The following is a 14,855-nucleotide window of genomic DNA, read 5'->3' as shown; positions in this document are numbered from 1 at the left end:
CCCACCAGGGAGGAAGCCAGCGGCTCGGGCAGAGCAGAGCATACTCTGTATCTGTGGGTCTCTGCCTCCTTTTCTTTCCTTATAAACCTCGTTGGACTCAACCGCGGGGGATCCCACCCCACCCGCCAGCCTCACTACTCAATTACGACCCAGCGGCCTCACTCTTCCTGTTTACAGTGGCTCAACACATGCAGTGTTCAAGGGATATATTCAAGCTGTAGCAGTTTTAGCTCTCTAATATTGGAACACTTTTAAAAAAAAAAATAAAAGAGAGATTTTTGTTATAGAGTTCACAAGCTCACTGGAGAGATAGGGAGACAGAAAGCAAGAAATCACCCCTCGGGAAGATGGCCACACTGCAATGCCTTTCCTCCATTCTTCTCTTGTGATTTTGTGCATGCATGCACACACACCCAGTGTGAGTTTTAAGCTGCCGGGTCTGGGACTTGAACAGCAGACGACTATATGGAAGTCCAGCAAAGTAACTATTATGCCATCTGCTGGTCCCAATATAGGAACTCTTATGCAATCCTTTTTGAAGGATTTCCTTCCCCCCAGAAATTAGAAAGTTTTACAGGGGAAAAAAAAATGCAGATTTCTATCTTCTCTTAAACATTTTGAAGCTTTGTCAACACTGGGCCTAAGTAACAATCATGTCTACTTTGTCATAGTCCCCACCACTCCCTATTGCATCCTCTCTGGACATCTCACTCTACACATCACCTGTCTGGCTCCCGTAAGCATGGAATTTTTGTAGGGAACTCTGACCGAAAGGAGAGGCTAGAGAGGCCACAACTTTAAAAAGATGCGAATCAGCTAGGAGATAGAACTGGGCTTCGCAGGCTGCAAAATCACATTCAATAAAAAGCATTCCACAAGTCAGTTTTGGAAGTTGGGAAGTACCACTTTGGGAATTTTGCTTGTAGAGACCAAGGTGGGAGGCTGTGGGGAGGCCGTGGAAGGGCGCCTATTGATCCCTATTTATAGATGAGGAAGCTGAGGCAAAGAGGGCTTAAATAAGTGTCCCAAGGCCACTCAGATAATGAGACGCAGAGTCAGAGTCGAACCCGGAGTCAGCCTGACTCTGAAACAACACGTGCCTCGCCCTAACCCGCTGTCCTTTCCAGAGGCCCAGGAAAGAGGATTTGACAAAGCGGTTGCTGGTGGGCCCCGGGTAGGTGGAGATGCCAAGCTAGGCCTTCGGAGGTTGCTGAGGGCCCGAGGGAAAGCATGGGGGACCCAGGAGCAGGAGTAGGAAGGAGGGGGCTCCCCACAGCCACAGAGCATCTGGGAAGAGGCTCTATGGGAGGTGGGGGAGGGCAAAGGTCACAGCCGCCATCATTTTAGGATGGTGTTTGCAGGGAGGGATGACTTCTTCGCCCTCTCAGGTGGTGAACAGCTTCAGCACCTGTTGTGGGCCTTCAGTCCCTGGAGACTTCTGAGTCCCCAGCCAGGGCCGGAGGGCCCTTGCTGGGAGCTTGGCCTGGGATCCAGCAGCCTGCATGGTTCCCCTAGTTCCTCGCCATCTCAGGTCACGAACATGCTGCTTCCCTGCCCGGAAGGCCCTCCTCCTGCAGATTCCCCAGCGCAGCCTCTCTCTCTCTCTCTGTCTCTCTCTCTCTCACTCTCTCAGGTGAGTGTCTTCCTCTCAGACCCTCACCCAGGGCAGCTCCCTGTCACATCCTGTCAGAGCCAGGCAGTCTCCCTCTCGCAATCCTGGAACGTCCATGTAGCTACATGCGAGACTGCGGAGCCCCATCTGCCCGCTCTGGGTAGCCACATCCCCAGCACGGTGCTGTCACACCTGGGCTGGCCCCTGGCAGGCTGAAGGGTCCAGAGGAAGCAGCCCAACTGACCAGCGGTCTCCACACCTTCTCCCTGCAGCCCGTCCCCTTTTATGGATCAATCCACGGTGGTCTCAAGGATGGGCTTCAGATTACTATCAACGGGACCGTCCTTAACTCCAGTGCAAACAGGTACGTGGATGGAACTGCGGTCTCTCTCCAGCCCCAACCCTTAGCAAACCTCGTGCCCACGAGCTCATCCCTAATGAGTAGCTCGGGTCAGCTCAGCCATGGCCTCCCGCTCACCTGCACCTGGCCTGGGGAAGGGCCCCTGCCCACGCCACAGGGCACCACCCCACAGAGGCCAGCTGCACCCAGAGTTGTCACCAGCATGGTCTCCAGGGCTAATGGGTGAACGGGATCCGGGCCTCCAGGGCGACGTCGCACAGAGGCAGGTGGCTTTGCGTCAGGGCCGCACTTGGTGCCCTTTGCTCCAGAGTTGCAGAATGCAGTGTCCTCGCATCCCACCACTGTCCTCATCTGCTCTGCTGCCACCGAAAGTAACTTGGTCTCTTTCAGTTTCCAGGTCCGTTCTGGAAAACACTAAGTCAGTCCAAGCACTGACATTGTGGTGCTATTTCCTGTGCACTCTTCCTCCCCAGGGAGGACTGTCTGGGGGAGGGGAAGATGCCTCGTCTTCTCAGGGGCCAGAGTAGCCTCAGGCCTAGCACGGGCCTGGCCAGGCTCTGCCAAGGCAGCTGTGGGTGGCAGAGGTGTGTGGTTCTCACCCTGTTTGGTGGGGGACTAGGCGGTGGCTGCTTGCTGAAGTCGCAGAGCCCCTCTCGACTGGCACTCTCTCAGGACCACAGTGGTCCCAGTCCCTTAGGTGAGGCACTGGGACCTCCTGGGCTCCCCTTCACAAACTACCAGGCCCCAGCCCATCTATGCTTGGCCATCTAGATCCTTCCACCGTGGCTACCTGCCTGGGTGGACTCGGCCACACTGGCCATGAGACCCACAGGGCCCCAGGAGGCTCTAAGGGTGCCGAGGCACCCGATTCCCTAAAGCTCTCCCAGCAGGGGAGCCAGGACCTGGGCCACACACCTGCATGTCTTTCTCACTGCCTCCCCCCACCAGTATCGGGGGCTCCCCACCCCCATACCGCCTAGCAGAGCCAGTTCCTTTGCCCCTGGGACCTTTGCTCTCTCCCTTCCCAAGGCAGGAATTTTCAGAAGACTACGGGAGTGAAGGTGAAGGGCTACGGGGGAAATACAGCAGAGGTATTTCAGAGAGAAAAATGGGCTTGGCTTTGGGGATTCCCGAGTCACCTGGAGCCTCCTTGCCTCTGGGTGGTCCCGGGATGCGGCTGGCTGGGGCCAGGGCTGGGCTCAGGGCCACTACTGTTTCCTATGGGCCCTTCTGTCTGAGCATTCAGAGACCTGGAGTTGAAATAGCTTCAGCGCTTTGCTAGCCAGAATGTTCCAGAACGTACCCTCCAACAGAAAATCGAATGGGCTCCGCGGGAATTTAATACAGTGTCTGTAGGGGCTACCTTGGGGTCAGCGTGGTGCCGGGAACCCTGGGGGATACGAGGACAGAAAGCAAGACCCCACCTGGAGCTCCGAGGATGGATGGGGAGAACAGAGTGACCCCCATGGAGCAGGCCGCAAACCACACTTGCACCGAACTCAGCAAAGGCCAGAGCAGACAGCAGTGCCTCGAAGGGGAGCCTCCAACTCAGACTGCCTGGGAAAAGGCAGAACCAGCGTTCACGGAGCCCCTTTATGAGCCAGGCTCCTTGGACGTTCTTCTCTGAGTGCCGCAGCCCTCCCTGGAGGAAGTCTTGGCGGTTAGCGCTTCCTCTGAGGGGAGGGCGACAGGAAGGCTTCCTCAGCCGCTTCATTCAGTCGCCAGCCCCTTTGCTGGGTGCAGCTACTCCAGGGGACTGTGGCTCAGGGATCTCCCTAATGACTAGCGGGGCAGAGCTGGGACCTGAGTCCAGGCCTGCCTGACGTGGGGACACCACATCAGAGACAAAAACAGAAAGTGAGAAATCATTCCCTAGGGGGGATGGCCACGCCAATCCTTTCTCCTCCATTCTCCTCTCATGCACGTGGCGTGAGTTTAAGTCATCAAGTCTGGGACTCGAACCGTGGTCGACTACATGGGAGTCCAGCGACATAGCCGTTACACCATCTGCTGGTCCCACCACATCCATTCTTTATGTGATCCCCAAGATACACACCAAGATCCCATGTGGGACACAGTGAATGCTTTCGTCTTGGGAGCTAACATTCTCTTTTCACTGCCCTTTTAGACCCGCCTCTGAGCTGCACGCCATTGAAATTCATGCTCCTCCTTCCCAGCCGGCAGGTGTAAGGCCTCCAACACGCCGCCTCCAGTGGGTGTCGCATGGCTCCCTTCTAGGCATCTCCATGCCCTCCGTCTTTGACACCAAGTCACCATTAGTCTTCAAGACTATGCTTGCTGGCGCTAGTGCCAGGGCTTTTCCTTACCTGCCCTGTATGTGTGTTTAGAAAATCATGCTGGGGACCAGCAGGTGGCATGGTGGTGAAGGCGCTGTTTTCCCACAAGGCCAACCACAGTTTTGAGTCCTGAACTTAATGGCTTGCTTTCTCACTTTCCCTCTCTCTGCCTCTCTCTGGTGAGCACATGGGCCCAATAGTAAATTAAAAAATAATAAGGGTGCCAGCAGGTGGCATGGTGGTTAAGGCACTGGACTCCCACATGGCCAACTGCGGTTCAAGTCCTGGACCTGGTGACTTACTTTCTCACTTTCCCTCTCTCCCTCTGGTGAGCACATGTGCCCTGTAGCAATTTTAATAAAATGATAAATAAAAATGTTATAATAATAATAAATAAAATTAAATAAATCTAAAACAATTTAAAAAAAAAGAAAATCATGCTGGGTGGGCCAAGTACAATAACTGCACACAATCACATTAGGTGAATGAATAGTGTGCCGACCTTCTGCCACGCACGTCATCTGTGGGTCAGTCATAGGCCCCGGGGCCCCTGTTCCTACCACGGGCAATAGACCAGGCTACAGAAGATTCTTTGGTTCCCCTCGGCCTAGGTTTGCTGTGAACTTGCAGAACACCTTCGAGGACAACAACATTGCCTTCCACTTCAACCCTCGGTTTGAAGAGGGAGGGTATGTGGTCTGCAACACGAAGCAGAACAACTGCTGGGGGGCTGAGGAGAGGAAGATGCAGATGCCCTTCCAGAAGGGGAGGCCCTTTGAACTCTGCTTCCTGGTGCACAGCTCGCATTTCCAGGTGAGCAGGGGTCCGCACCCCGCCTCTGTCGGGTTTGGTGAACGGCCGTGAGTCATCACGTTCACTGAGGTCAGCCTAGAGCCACACCACTCGGTGGGCATCCTGGCGCGGAAGCTTGGCTGTGCCGTACCCGCCTTCCTTGGGCCTACGGGTGCACGCATTGCTCCTGTGGCTCTGGAAAGAACTAGGTCAGTCACCACGTTGCTTTTTGGCCTTGGGCATCTTTAAAGTCCAAGTTCATTCCATTTCTCTGCTGTGGCCGTTCCTGCGCTCCAGGTCCACATGTATCTGCCGACAGCCTGTGTCCAGGTTCTGCCCATGGCATGGTTTGGTAGGCCACTGGAAATCACCTTGACAGAGTAGCCCATCCAGCCTGGGAGCTGTGTCTGTCTGCCTGGACAAGGACATTCCGGGCCTCACGTCCCACCTGAGCTTGTCCCCCATCCTCTCCCCTCCTGTGAGCTTTTTTTGCTATAGGGTGCATGCACTTGCCAGACAGACAGAGAGAGACAGAGAGACAGAAAGCGAGAAATCACCCCCCAGGGGGATGGCCACGTTGCAATCCCTGCTCTTCCATTCTCCTCGCGGGATCTTGGGCATGCACGCACACATGCCCGGTGTGAGTTTAAGCCCCCGGGTCTGGGACTTGAGCTGCAGTCAACTACATGGGAGTCCAGCGACATAGCCATTACACTAACTGCTGGTCCCCTGCGAGCATTTTTATGCATATTTAAATAAGGCTCCAGGCCAGCTATAATCAGAAAGACAAACCTACCTCAATAAACAACCACAGCACTGAAAGCCAACCACTAGAGTCAAATACTGGGTTGCCAGGAAAGTCATGACGTGTGTTTATGTAGAAAAACACAAAAATATGTCAGGCCTTCCCCGACGCCCTAACTGAGGCTGGGTCAAGGCGGATGAGCTTTGGATCCCTGTGTGTTCGTGCCACTGGCCCGGCTGGAGGCTGATGCCCTGACCTGGAGGGCCTGGGTGTGAAGACCAGACTCGGGTCTGGAAGCAGGGCTCCAGGGGAGCAGGTGTGGTCCCTGCCCTGCCCTGGTCGCCGCCCCTGGAACACGGCTCTCCCTTGGCAGGTGATGGTGGACGGGAACTTCTTCGTGCAGTACTCCCACCGCGTGCCCTTCCACAGCGTGAACGTCATCTCCGTCACCGGCTCCGTGCAGCTGTCCTACGTCAGCTTCCAGGTCAGATTGTCCACCTGGCGCCTGTCCCAGGGGCCGGGATGCAGGGCCGGCCCAGCTGTGCCTGGGTCTTGCCGGGTGGGTCTGAAGGTCCAGTCTCCTGGCCAGGTTCAGTCTCTAGTCCCGGTGTTCGCCTGCCCCTTCTCAGTCACTCCACCCTTCCCTCCTGTGTCTCTGTGCTGAGCTTCCGCCTCCACGTCCCAGGCTGCTCCCTGTTGCTCTCTTCCTCTCTCCACACTGGGTGGGAGGCCGGGAAGAGCCCAGGTTTCGGAACCAAACTGAATCCTGTGCACACACCCAGCTCGGCCGTTCTCATCATTGTGGGATCCCAGACAGGCGGCCTCGCCTCGCCCAGCCTCACTTTCCTCATCTGTAGAACGATCATGGCCATTGCCATCCCGTGTATTTGTGAGGTTCAATGTCAGAGGTCACAAAACACACCCCCAGGGGCCCACACACAGGGGCCAATGGACCCTCTCAGAATTTTTAAATTTTTGAACGCACTGCCAACATCTAAAAGGTTAGGTGATACCCCATGAGAAATGGGAAGGTCAGGTGTGCTGGGCCCAGGCAGCTGGACGGAGGTCAAGTGTGCTGGGCCCAGGTCGGGTGTGTTGGGTCCGGACAGCAGGACAGAGGTCAGGTGTGCTGGGCCCAGGTCGGCTGTGCTGGGCCTGGGCAGTAGGACAGAGGTCAGGTGTACTGGGCCCAGGCCGGCTGTGCTGGGCCCAGGTCGGGTGTGTTGGGTCTGGACAGCAGGACAGAGGTCAGGTGTGCTGGACCCAGGTCGGGTGTATTGGGCCCAGGCAGTAGGATAGAGGTCAGGTGTACTGGGCCCAGGTCGGCTGTGCTGGGCCCAGGTCGGGCGTATTGGGCCCAGACAGCAGGACAGAGGTCAGGCGTGCTGGGCCCAGGTCAGGTGTGTTGGGCCCGGGCAGTAGGACAGAGGTCAGGTGTGCTGGGCCCAGGCTGGGTGTACTGGGCCCAGGCCAGCTGTGCTGGGCCCAGGTCGGGCATGCTGGGCTCAGGCTGCTGCTCCCACCGTCGATGCTCGAGTCAGCTCCACGAGGCGAGCAGAGTGCGCAGGGGTTCCTCCACACATCCGACCCTCTACCTCCTGTGCTCTCCCTACGCCACTCTCCCTGCAGGGTGGGGAAAGACAGATGGAGGAGACCTCTGACCTGCTGTTCCTCCACAGCCTGGCCCTTTCCTCTCCTCTCCTACCTCCAGAGCCCTTAATGACCGCTCACCCCGCCCCTGCTCTCCCCTGCACCTGCCCGTGCCTTTCCGCTCGCCCCGGCTTCTCTAACCCTCCCTCCCCCGTGTGCATGCCATTTGTTTTACAGAAACCCCGCACGGCCCCTGTCCGGTCTATCTTATCCACGATGCAGTTCTCCCAGCCTGTCTGTGCCCCACACAAGCCCACAGGGTGCAAACCGAAAGTGAGTTAAATATGGAGGCCCGGGAGACGAGGCAGCCAGCAGGCCCCATCTTGGCTCCCGACGGGTTCCGTCTTCCTCCACCCAGTGCCCGCAGTCAGGGAGACGGGAGACACCCTTGATTCTTCCCTCCTCTTCCTTTTTTTTTTTTTTTTTTAAGTTTATTTCTTTCTTCTATAAAAGACCCAGAGAGAACTAGCACTCCCAACCAGGGGCCCAGTGCCACAATCCACCCCAAGCTTCAGGCCACCCCGGGCACAGGCAGTGCCTGGTGTGCTCAGGGAGGCCATTGGACGTGAACCCAGAACCTTCCCCTGCGGCTTGGTCTCCCAGGGCTCCGCGCTTACTGCTGCAGCCTGGCCCCTTCCCTCGCCTCATGTCTTTCCCTCCCCGGGTCTGGGTCCTGACCTGCACCTCCCCAACCTGCTGCCACAGAAGCCTTCCCTAAGTAAATGCAGTCAAGTCCTCTCTGCTTAAAAGTCATAGGCGCCCCCAGGCCCTTCCGAATAAAACCCAAATTCCTGGCCTATACAGAGTCCTCCCAGTTTGGCCCAATACCCTCCCCACTTCCCTTCTCTCACTGAGACTCCCTCAGCCTCACTCTGACCAAGCCCCCTCAGGCCACCATGCTTCTGCATGTGCTGTCCCCAGTGCCAAAAGGCCCCTTGCCCGGCTCGCGCTCAGCACACTACCCAGTGCCCTCGGCGCTCCGCTTCCGTGTCGCTCCTCTGGGCATCTTCCCACCCAGGAGGCTGCTGGATGCTCCCGTCTGTGCCCCCATGGACTTTGTACCTGTCTGTGCCGTGCCACTCACCATGTCCCACTGTAACCGTGTGTACATGTGTGTCCTTGTCACTCCGTCTACACCTTCTCTGTGCCCGGGAGCCCCTCGAGGGCTGGGACCGCTCATTTGTTTCCCAGCACTTTGCACACTGCCCAGCTCTCGGGAGAAACTCAGTAGATAAATGCGGGATGTGGTCAGCGTGGCCAGGTGGAGTGGGAGGCCAGCCAGGGCCAGAACGGTCTACTGGGAGGGCAGGACCCAGGACAGGAGGGCACGCAGCTCTTCCACGGGCCACTTGAGCAGCGGCGACTTGGGGAGTGCGCTGTCAACCTGGTCTTCCATGCACCTCCTGGTACAGGCAGGGCACCTGCCTTCTAGGCCCGGCACTGGCCAAGCTCGGGAGCCTTTGCAGGGCAGCCCCCTTTACCCTGGCCTGGGGGGGATACAGGCTGTGATGGATACGGTCAAACAACGGGGCGCCATTTTGGATTTTATCACTGGCTGCCGAGGAGAGCTTGGACAAGTCGCTTAACCCTGCTGAGCCGCATCGCCTCGGTAGTGAGAAAGGAGCTAGGGGTGGTTCCTTCATTGGAAAACACCGAAGCCCAGAGCTTGGCACACAGTCGGCCTTCGGTAGATGCTAGTTGTCATCTGATAGGTGACACACAGCACTGCATGTGATGCTGTGGCGTCTGGGAGCGAAGAGAAGCCACCTGGTCTGTATAAACCGTCCTGCTCTCTCAGGAGGAGCCGATGGGGTCCGCCCCTCCTCCAGCCTCAACGCCCTGTGCACCTGGGGGTGAGAATCTGGGTGCCGCAGGCTCAGGAAGGCTTGCCAGGGGGCAAGTGTGTGTGTGGGGGGGGAGCACATCTGGAGGGGCATTTCCGACTATAAGAACCCGGCCTGGAGTTCTGTCATCATCTTGTACCTGCTGTGGCACCAATGACAACCACCATCTTGATTTCTCTCACCCTTTCAGCCTCAACACATTTGGTCTGCCAACCCGGATCCCATTGTAAGTCTTTCTCCCTTTTCAAATCCTCTTCATTTTGGTTCTTGTGGGTTAAAGGGAGGAGGCAAAGTCAAGCAGTAGCCCTTAAGGCCATCTGTCAGAGACTGTAGGAGGGAGCGCGGGGTGTGCTCGGCTGGCCCCCATGAAAGGGGGAGCAACCTGAATTGCTCCATGATGGCTCAGCCCCTGTCATTTGTGGGTAGCCACAGAAGAGGGAGGTCCACGTTTACTTCTTCCGCAAATACGGCTACGCTAAGGAGAAGAAAGATGGCTGAGACCACACGTGTGGCCATTTCCTCCTCCAGACACCCTAAGCTCTTCCCCTTTCTCATCCCCTTGGGGGAAGAAGCACCTCTCCTAACTCCTTGTGGGGGTCTGCTCAGGGTCACTGAGCTGGTTACGTTATGCAAGGTCAGAGACTCAGCCCTAAGCTGAACTTACTTCACAGGCGCATGTTTTCGTTTTTTTTATTCTTTTTTTTCTTTCTTTTTTTGGAGAGTTTTTGCTCTAGGGTGCATGCACTCGCCAAAAAGACAGAGAGAGACAGAGAGACAGAAAGCGAGAAATCACCCCCCGCCCCAGGGGGGATGGCCACGCTGCAAACCCTTCTCCTCCGTTCTCTCGGAATCTTGGGCATGCACACACTTGGGTCTGGTGTGAGTTTAAGCCGCCGGGTCCAGGACTCAAACCGCGGTTGACTAAATGGGAGTCCAGCGACATAGCCATTACGCTGACTGCTGGTCCATTTTTTTATTCTTAAGGAATTGTTCACTTAATTTTTATTTATCATCAGTATTATCATTTTTAAATTTACTACAGGACACACTCACCAGAGAGAGACAGAGAAAGAGAAGAGAGAGGGAAAGTAAGAAACAGCCATCAGGTCCAGGACTCAAACTCTCATTGGCCTTGCGGGTGTCCAGAGCCACAACCACCATGCCACCTGCTGGCCCCTGACAGGCGCATGTAAAGTGGCGCCCTCTGGTGGTAGGCAGTGGTCTTCACTCTGGTTAAGACTTGGTTTCTTTCTTCTAGGCTCAGACAATCATTCACACCGTGCAGAGTATACCTGGACAAATGTTCCCTGTAAGTCTCCACGTTCTGGGCCCCTCCCCGTCTCACAGTGTCCTCACTTACCAGGAAATAAATTCCACAGAGTCCTCTAGGAGGGTAGAAGGGAGTTCAGCAAGAGGACAGGGACCTGCAGGGCTTTCAACTCACATGCAGCTCAAACTCTCCTTGGGACAGCAGAATTGGAACAGGCTGGATTTACCCAGTGGTTAAGGACGCAGGACCCCTAGACCAGCAGGGAAAGGGGTGCTAGTGTTACCGAGGTGGGGCGCAGTGGCCCCAGCTCCTGGATACGAGGGTCCTGGCCCTGCACCCTGAGGACGAGCCCGGCTGTGCTACTGAGCTCAGGCTTGTGCTCTGCTTCTCCCCTGTTATGAGCTTAAATACTTAAGGTCTTTCCTCATGTGCAAACTGGGTGGGAGCCTGGGGCTGGTGGGGCTGCCTTGGAGGGGTGGAAGGGCAGGCGTCCCGGGTGGGGTCCGGGAACATAGTGCACCTGCCTTCTAGGCCCGGCACTGGCCAAGCTCGGGAGCCTTTGCAGGGCAGCCCCCTTTACCCTGGCCTGGGGGGGATACAGGCTGTGATGGATACGGTCAAACAACGGGGCGCCATTTTGGATTTTATCACTGGCTGCCGAGGAGAGCTTGGACAAGTCGCTTAACCCTGCTGAGCCGCATCGCCTCGGTAGTGAGAAAGGAGCTAGGGGTGGTTCCTTCATTGGAAAACACCGAAGCCCAGAGCTTGGCACACAGTCGGCCTTCGGTAGATGCTAGTTGTCATCTGATAGGTGACACACAGCACTGCATGTGATGCTGTGGCCTCTGGGAGCGAAGAGAAGCCACCTGGTCTGTATAAACCGTCCTGCTCTCTCAGGAGGAGCCGATGGGGTCCGCCCCTCCTCCAGCCTCAACGCCCTGTGCACCTGGGGGTGAGAATCTGGGTGCCGCAGGCTCAGGAAGGCTTGCCAGGGGGCAAGTGTGTGTGTGGGGGGGGAGCACATCTGGAGGGGCATTTCCGACTATAAGAACCCGGCCTGGAGTTCTGTCATCATCTTGTACCTGCTGTGGCACCAATGACAACCACCATCTTGATTTCTCTCACCCTTTCAGCCTCAACACATTTGGTCTGCCAACCCGGATCCCATTGTAAGTCTTTCTCCCTTTTCAAATCCTCTTCATTTTGGTTCTTGTGGGTTAAAGGGAGGAGGCAAAGTCAAGCAGTAGCCCTTAAGGCCATCTGTCAGAGACTGTAGGAGGGAGCGCGGGGTGTGCTCGGCTGGCCCCCATGAAAGGGGGAGCAACCTGAATTGCTCCATGATGGCTCAGCCCCTGTCATTTGTGGGTAGCCACAGAAGAGGGAGGTCCACGTTTACTTCTTCCGCAAATACGGCTACGCTGAGGAGAAGAAAGATGGCTGAGACCACATGTGCGGCCATTTCCTCCTCCAGACACCCTAAGCTCTTCCCCTTTCTCATCCCCTTGGGGGATGAAGCGCCTCTCCTAACTCCTTGTGGGGGTCTGGTCAGGGTCACTGAGCTGGTTACGTTATGCAAGGTCAGAGACTCAGCCCTAAGCTGAACTTACTTCACAGGCGCATGTTTTCGTTTTTTTTATTCTTTTTTTTCTTTCTTTTTTTGGAGAGTTTTTGCTCTAGGGTGCATGCACTCGCCAAAAAGACAGAGAGAGACAGAGAGACAGAAAGCGAGAAATCACCCCCCGCCCCAGGGGGGATGGCCACGCTGCAAACCCTTCTCCTCCGTTCTCTCGGAATCTTGGGCATGCACACACTTGGGTCTGGTGTGAGTTTAAGCCGCCGGGTCCAGGACTCAAACCGCGGTTGACTAAATGGGAGTCCAGCGACATAGCCATTACGCTGACTGCTGGTCCATTTTTTTATTCTTAAGGAATTGTTCACTTAATTTTTATTTATCATCATTATTATCATTTTTAAATTTACTACAGGACACACTCACCAGAGAGAGACAGAGAAAGAGAAGAGAGAGGGAAAGTAAGAAACAGCCATCAGGTCCAGGACTCAAACTCTCATTGGCCTTGCGGGTGTCCAGAGCCACAACCACCATGCCACCTGCTGGCCCCTGACAGGCGCATGTAAAGTGGCGCCCTCTGGTGGTAGGCAGTGGTCTTCACTCTGGTTAAGACTTGGTTTCTTTCTTCTAGGCTCAGACAATCATTCACACCGTGCAGAGTATACCTGGACAAATGTTCCCTGTAAGTCTCCACGTTCTGGGCCCCTCCCCGTCTCACAGTGTCCTCACTTACCAGGAAATAAATTCCACAGAGTCCTCTAGGAGGGTAGAAGGGAGTTCAGCAAGAGGACAGGGACCTGCAGGGCTTTCAACTCACATGCAGCTCAAACTCTCCTTGGGACAGCAGAATTGGAACAGGCTGGATTTACCCAGTGGTTAAGGACGCAGGACCCCTAGACCAGCAGGGAAAGGGGTGCTAGTGTTACCGAGGTGGGGCGCAGTGGCCCCAGCTCCTGGATACGAGGGTCCTGGCCCTGCACCCTGAGGACGAGCCCGGCTGTGCTACTGAGCTCAGGCTTGTGCTCTGCTTCTCCCCTGTTATGAGCTTAAATACTTAAGGTCTTTCCTCATGTGCAAACTGGGTGGGAGCCTGGGGCTGGTGGGGCTGCCTTGGAGGGGTGGAAGGGCAGGCGTCCCGGGTGGGGTCCGGGAACATAGTGGGAAGCTCCAGGAAGGCTGATAGGATGAGGAAGGAGAATGGGAGAACTCCAGGGCTGAAGCCTCACGACCTCGGTCTCACACTGGATGTGTGGAAGCCCGTGTGTGTGCACATGTGTGTGTGTGTGCACATGCACACGTGCTCATGCACACGTGCTTGTGCTCCTGCATTGACTTTTCTGGTGTCTTTTCAACAGAATCCTGTAATCCCACCGATGATGTACCCCAACCCAAACTATGTAAGTAGTCTGGGGCACGGGGAGAGATTTTGTCTATACTGGGGGGGCAGGGGGTGCAGCTTAGAGCTGAGCCTCTGACCTTGCACAATGACAGAGTCCTTTGTTAAGCTGCAATTCTTAGATGCATCCACATAAATTAGAAGACTTTGAAAGGCCCTCTCCGCTTTAAAACTGTCACTTTTTCATGAACAAATGCGATGGCCTTCCCTTTGTTCCCCAAGAACCTATGCCCATTCACTTGAGGGTCCCTGGAAAGCTCTCCTTTGGCATGTACAGAACCAAGTAAAGATATGGTGGGGCTCCTTCTGGGGGATCTACCACTCACGGGTGGCCAGACCCAGCCGACAGTCCAAACCAGGGACCTGGGTGTGGAATGCCCCTCCCGTGGGGCTGCTCGGCAGCAGCTGGCTGACCTTCCCCTCCTCTGACAGTCGCTGCCTTTCTTCACCGCCATCCCAGGCGGGCTGTACCCCTCCAAGTCCATCATCGTGTCGGGCATGGTCCTGCCCAGTGCTCAGAGGTAAGCCAGGGACCGCGCCGTTCTCACAGGGACCCCTGAGGGCTTCCTAGCCATCGCCTTGGCTCTGGGCAGGCTGGGGCGGATGGAGAAGTGTCAGGGCCCACGTGAACTGCCCACCAGGTTCCACATCAACCTGCGCTCTGGGAATGACATCGCCTTCCACCTGAACCCCCGTTTCAATGAGAACGCCGTGGTCCGCAACACCCAGATCAACAGCTCCTGGGGCTCTGAGGAGCGAAGCCTGCCCCGGAAAATGCCCTTCACCCGAGGCCAGAGCTTCTCGGTATGTGCAGCAGCCTGGAGCTCCAGGGGGCTGGCAGAATCCAGGAGGGGGCAGGGTGGAGGGGGTCTGGGGTTCTTAAACGGGTCAAGAGCTGATGCCTCTGAGCAGAGGGCTGGGCCCTGAGGCAGGGAAAGTGTCCCACAGAGTAGCAGTGGTTGGCTACTGTCACACGAGGTAGGCCATCGCTTTTACTCTTTACAGACGAGGGCACAAGCTCACAGTGCAGGCTACTGCTGTGGTCATGCGGCCAGTAAGTTCCCAGTGGACCCCAGGGATGTGGTGGCGTTTGTTCACTCACTCACTCATTCGACAACCATACTTTGCTGAGGCTGCTTTGTGCAGGAAGTACCCAGGCACTGCCCCACGGAGCTTACACTGGAGGCACGAACAGATCATTGGCAATAAGGGCAGGAGCCGTGCAGAAAGGGAAGCAGAGCAATGGCTGCAGTGGCCCGGGGAGGCAGCAGCCGGCGGCCATGCGCGGAGGCCCTGAGAGGCCTGTCTAGGAACCGAG

The 14,855-nt window shown here is 56.2% G+C and overlaps 1 protein-coding gene across 5 annotated transcripts in view; it reads left to right on the top strand.

The window, feature by feature from the left end:
- LGALS9 (galectin 9) overlaps nt 1–14,855 on the top strand; it is a 23,665-nt gene that overhangs the window by 6,047 nt on the left and 2,763 nt on the right. The window contains exons 2-10 of one of the 5 annotated variants that reach the window (XM_027769054.1): nt 1,885–1,976; nt 4,882–5,083; nt 6,181–6,291; nt 7,635–7,730; nt 9,492–9,527; nt 12,773–12,823; nt 13,497–13,538; nt 13,970–14,058; nt 14,179–14,341. In XM_027769054.1, the coding sequence (XP_027624855.1) occupies nt 1,885–1,976; nt 4,882–5,083; nt 6,181–6,291; nt 7,635–7,730; nt 9,492–9,527; nt 12,773–12,823; nt 13,497–13,538; nt 13,970–14,058; nt 14,179–14,341 (882 nt within the window). Of the gene's footprint in view, nt 1–1,884; nt 1,977–4,881; nt 5,084–6,180; nt 6,292–7,634; nt 7,731–9,491; nt 9,528–10,559; nt 10,611–12,772; nt 12,824–13,496; nt 13,539–13,969; nt 14,059–14,178; nt 14,342–14,855 lie in introns of all 5 variants that reach the window. The other 4 variants (XM_006170421.3, XM_014584983.2, XM_006170420.3 and 1 more) reach the window with 4 other exon arrangements.

Source organism: Tupaia chinensis, unplaced genomic scaffold, assembly GCF_000334495.1.
Source record: "Tupaia chinensis unplaced genomic scaffold, TupChi_1.0 Scaffold148350_1, whole genome shotgun sequence".
NCBI classification, from domain to species: domain Eukaryota; kingdom Metazoa; phylum Chordata; class Mammalia; order Scandentia; family Tupaiidae; genus Tupaia; species Tupaia belangeri.
The sequence above is the reverse complement of the archived record's forward strand: the minus strand, read 5'-3'. Positions and strand labels throughout refer to the sequence as shown.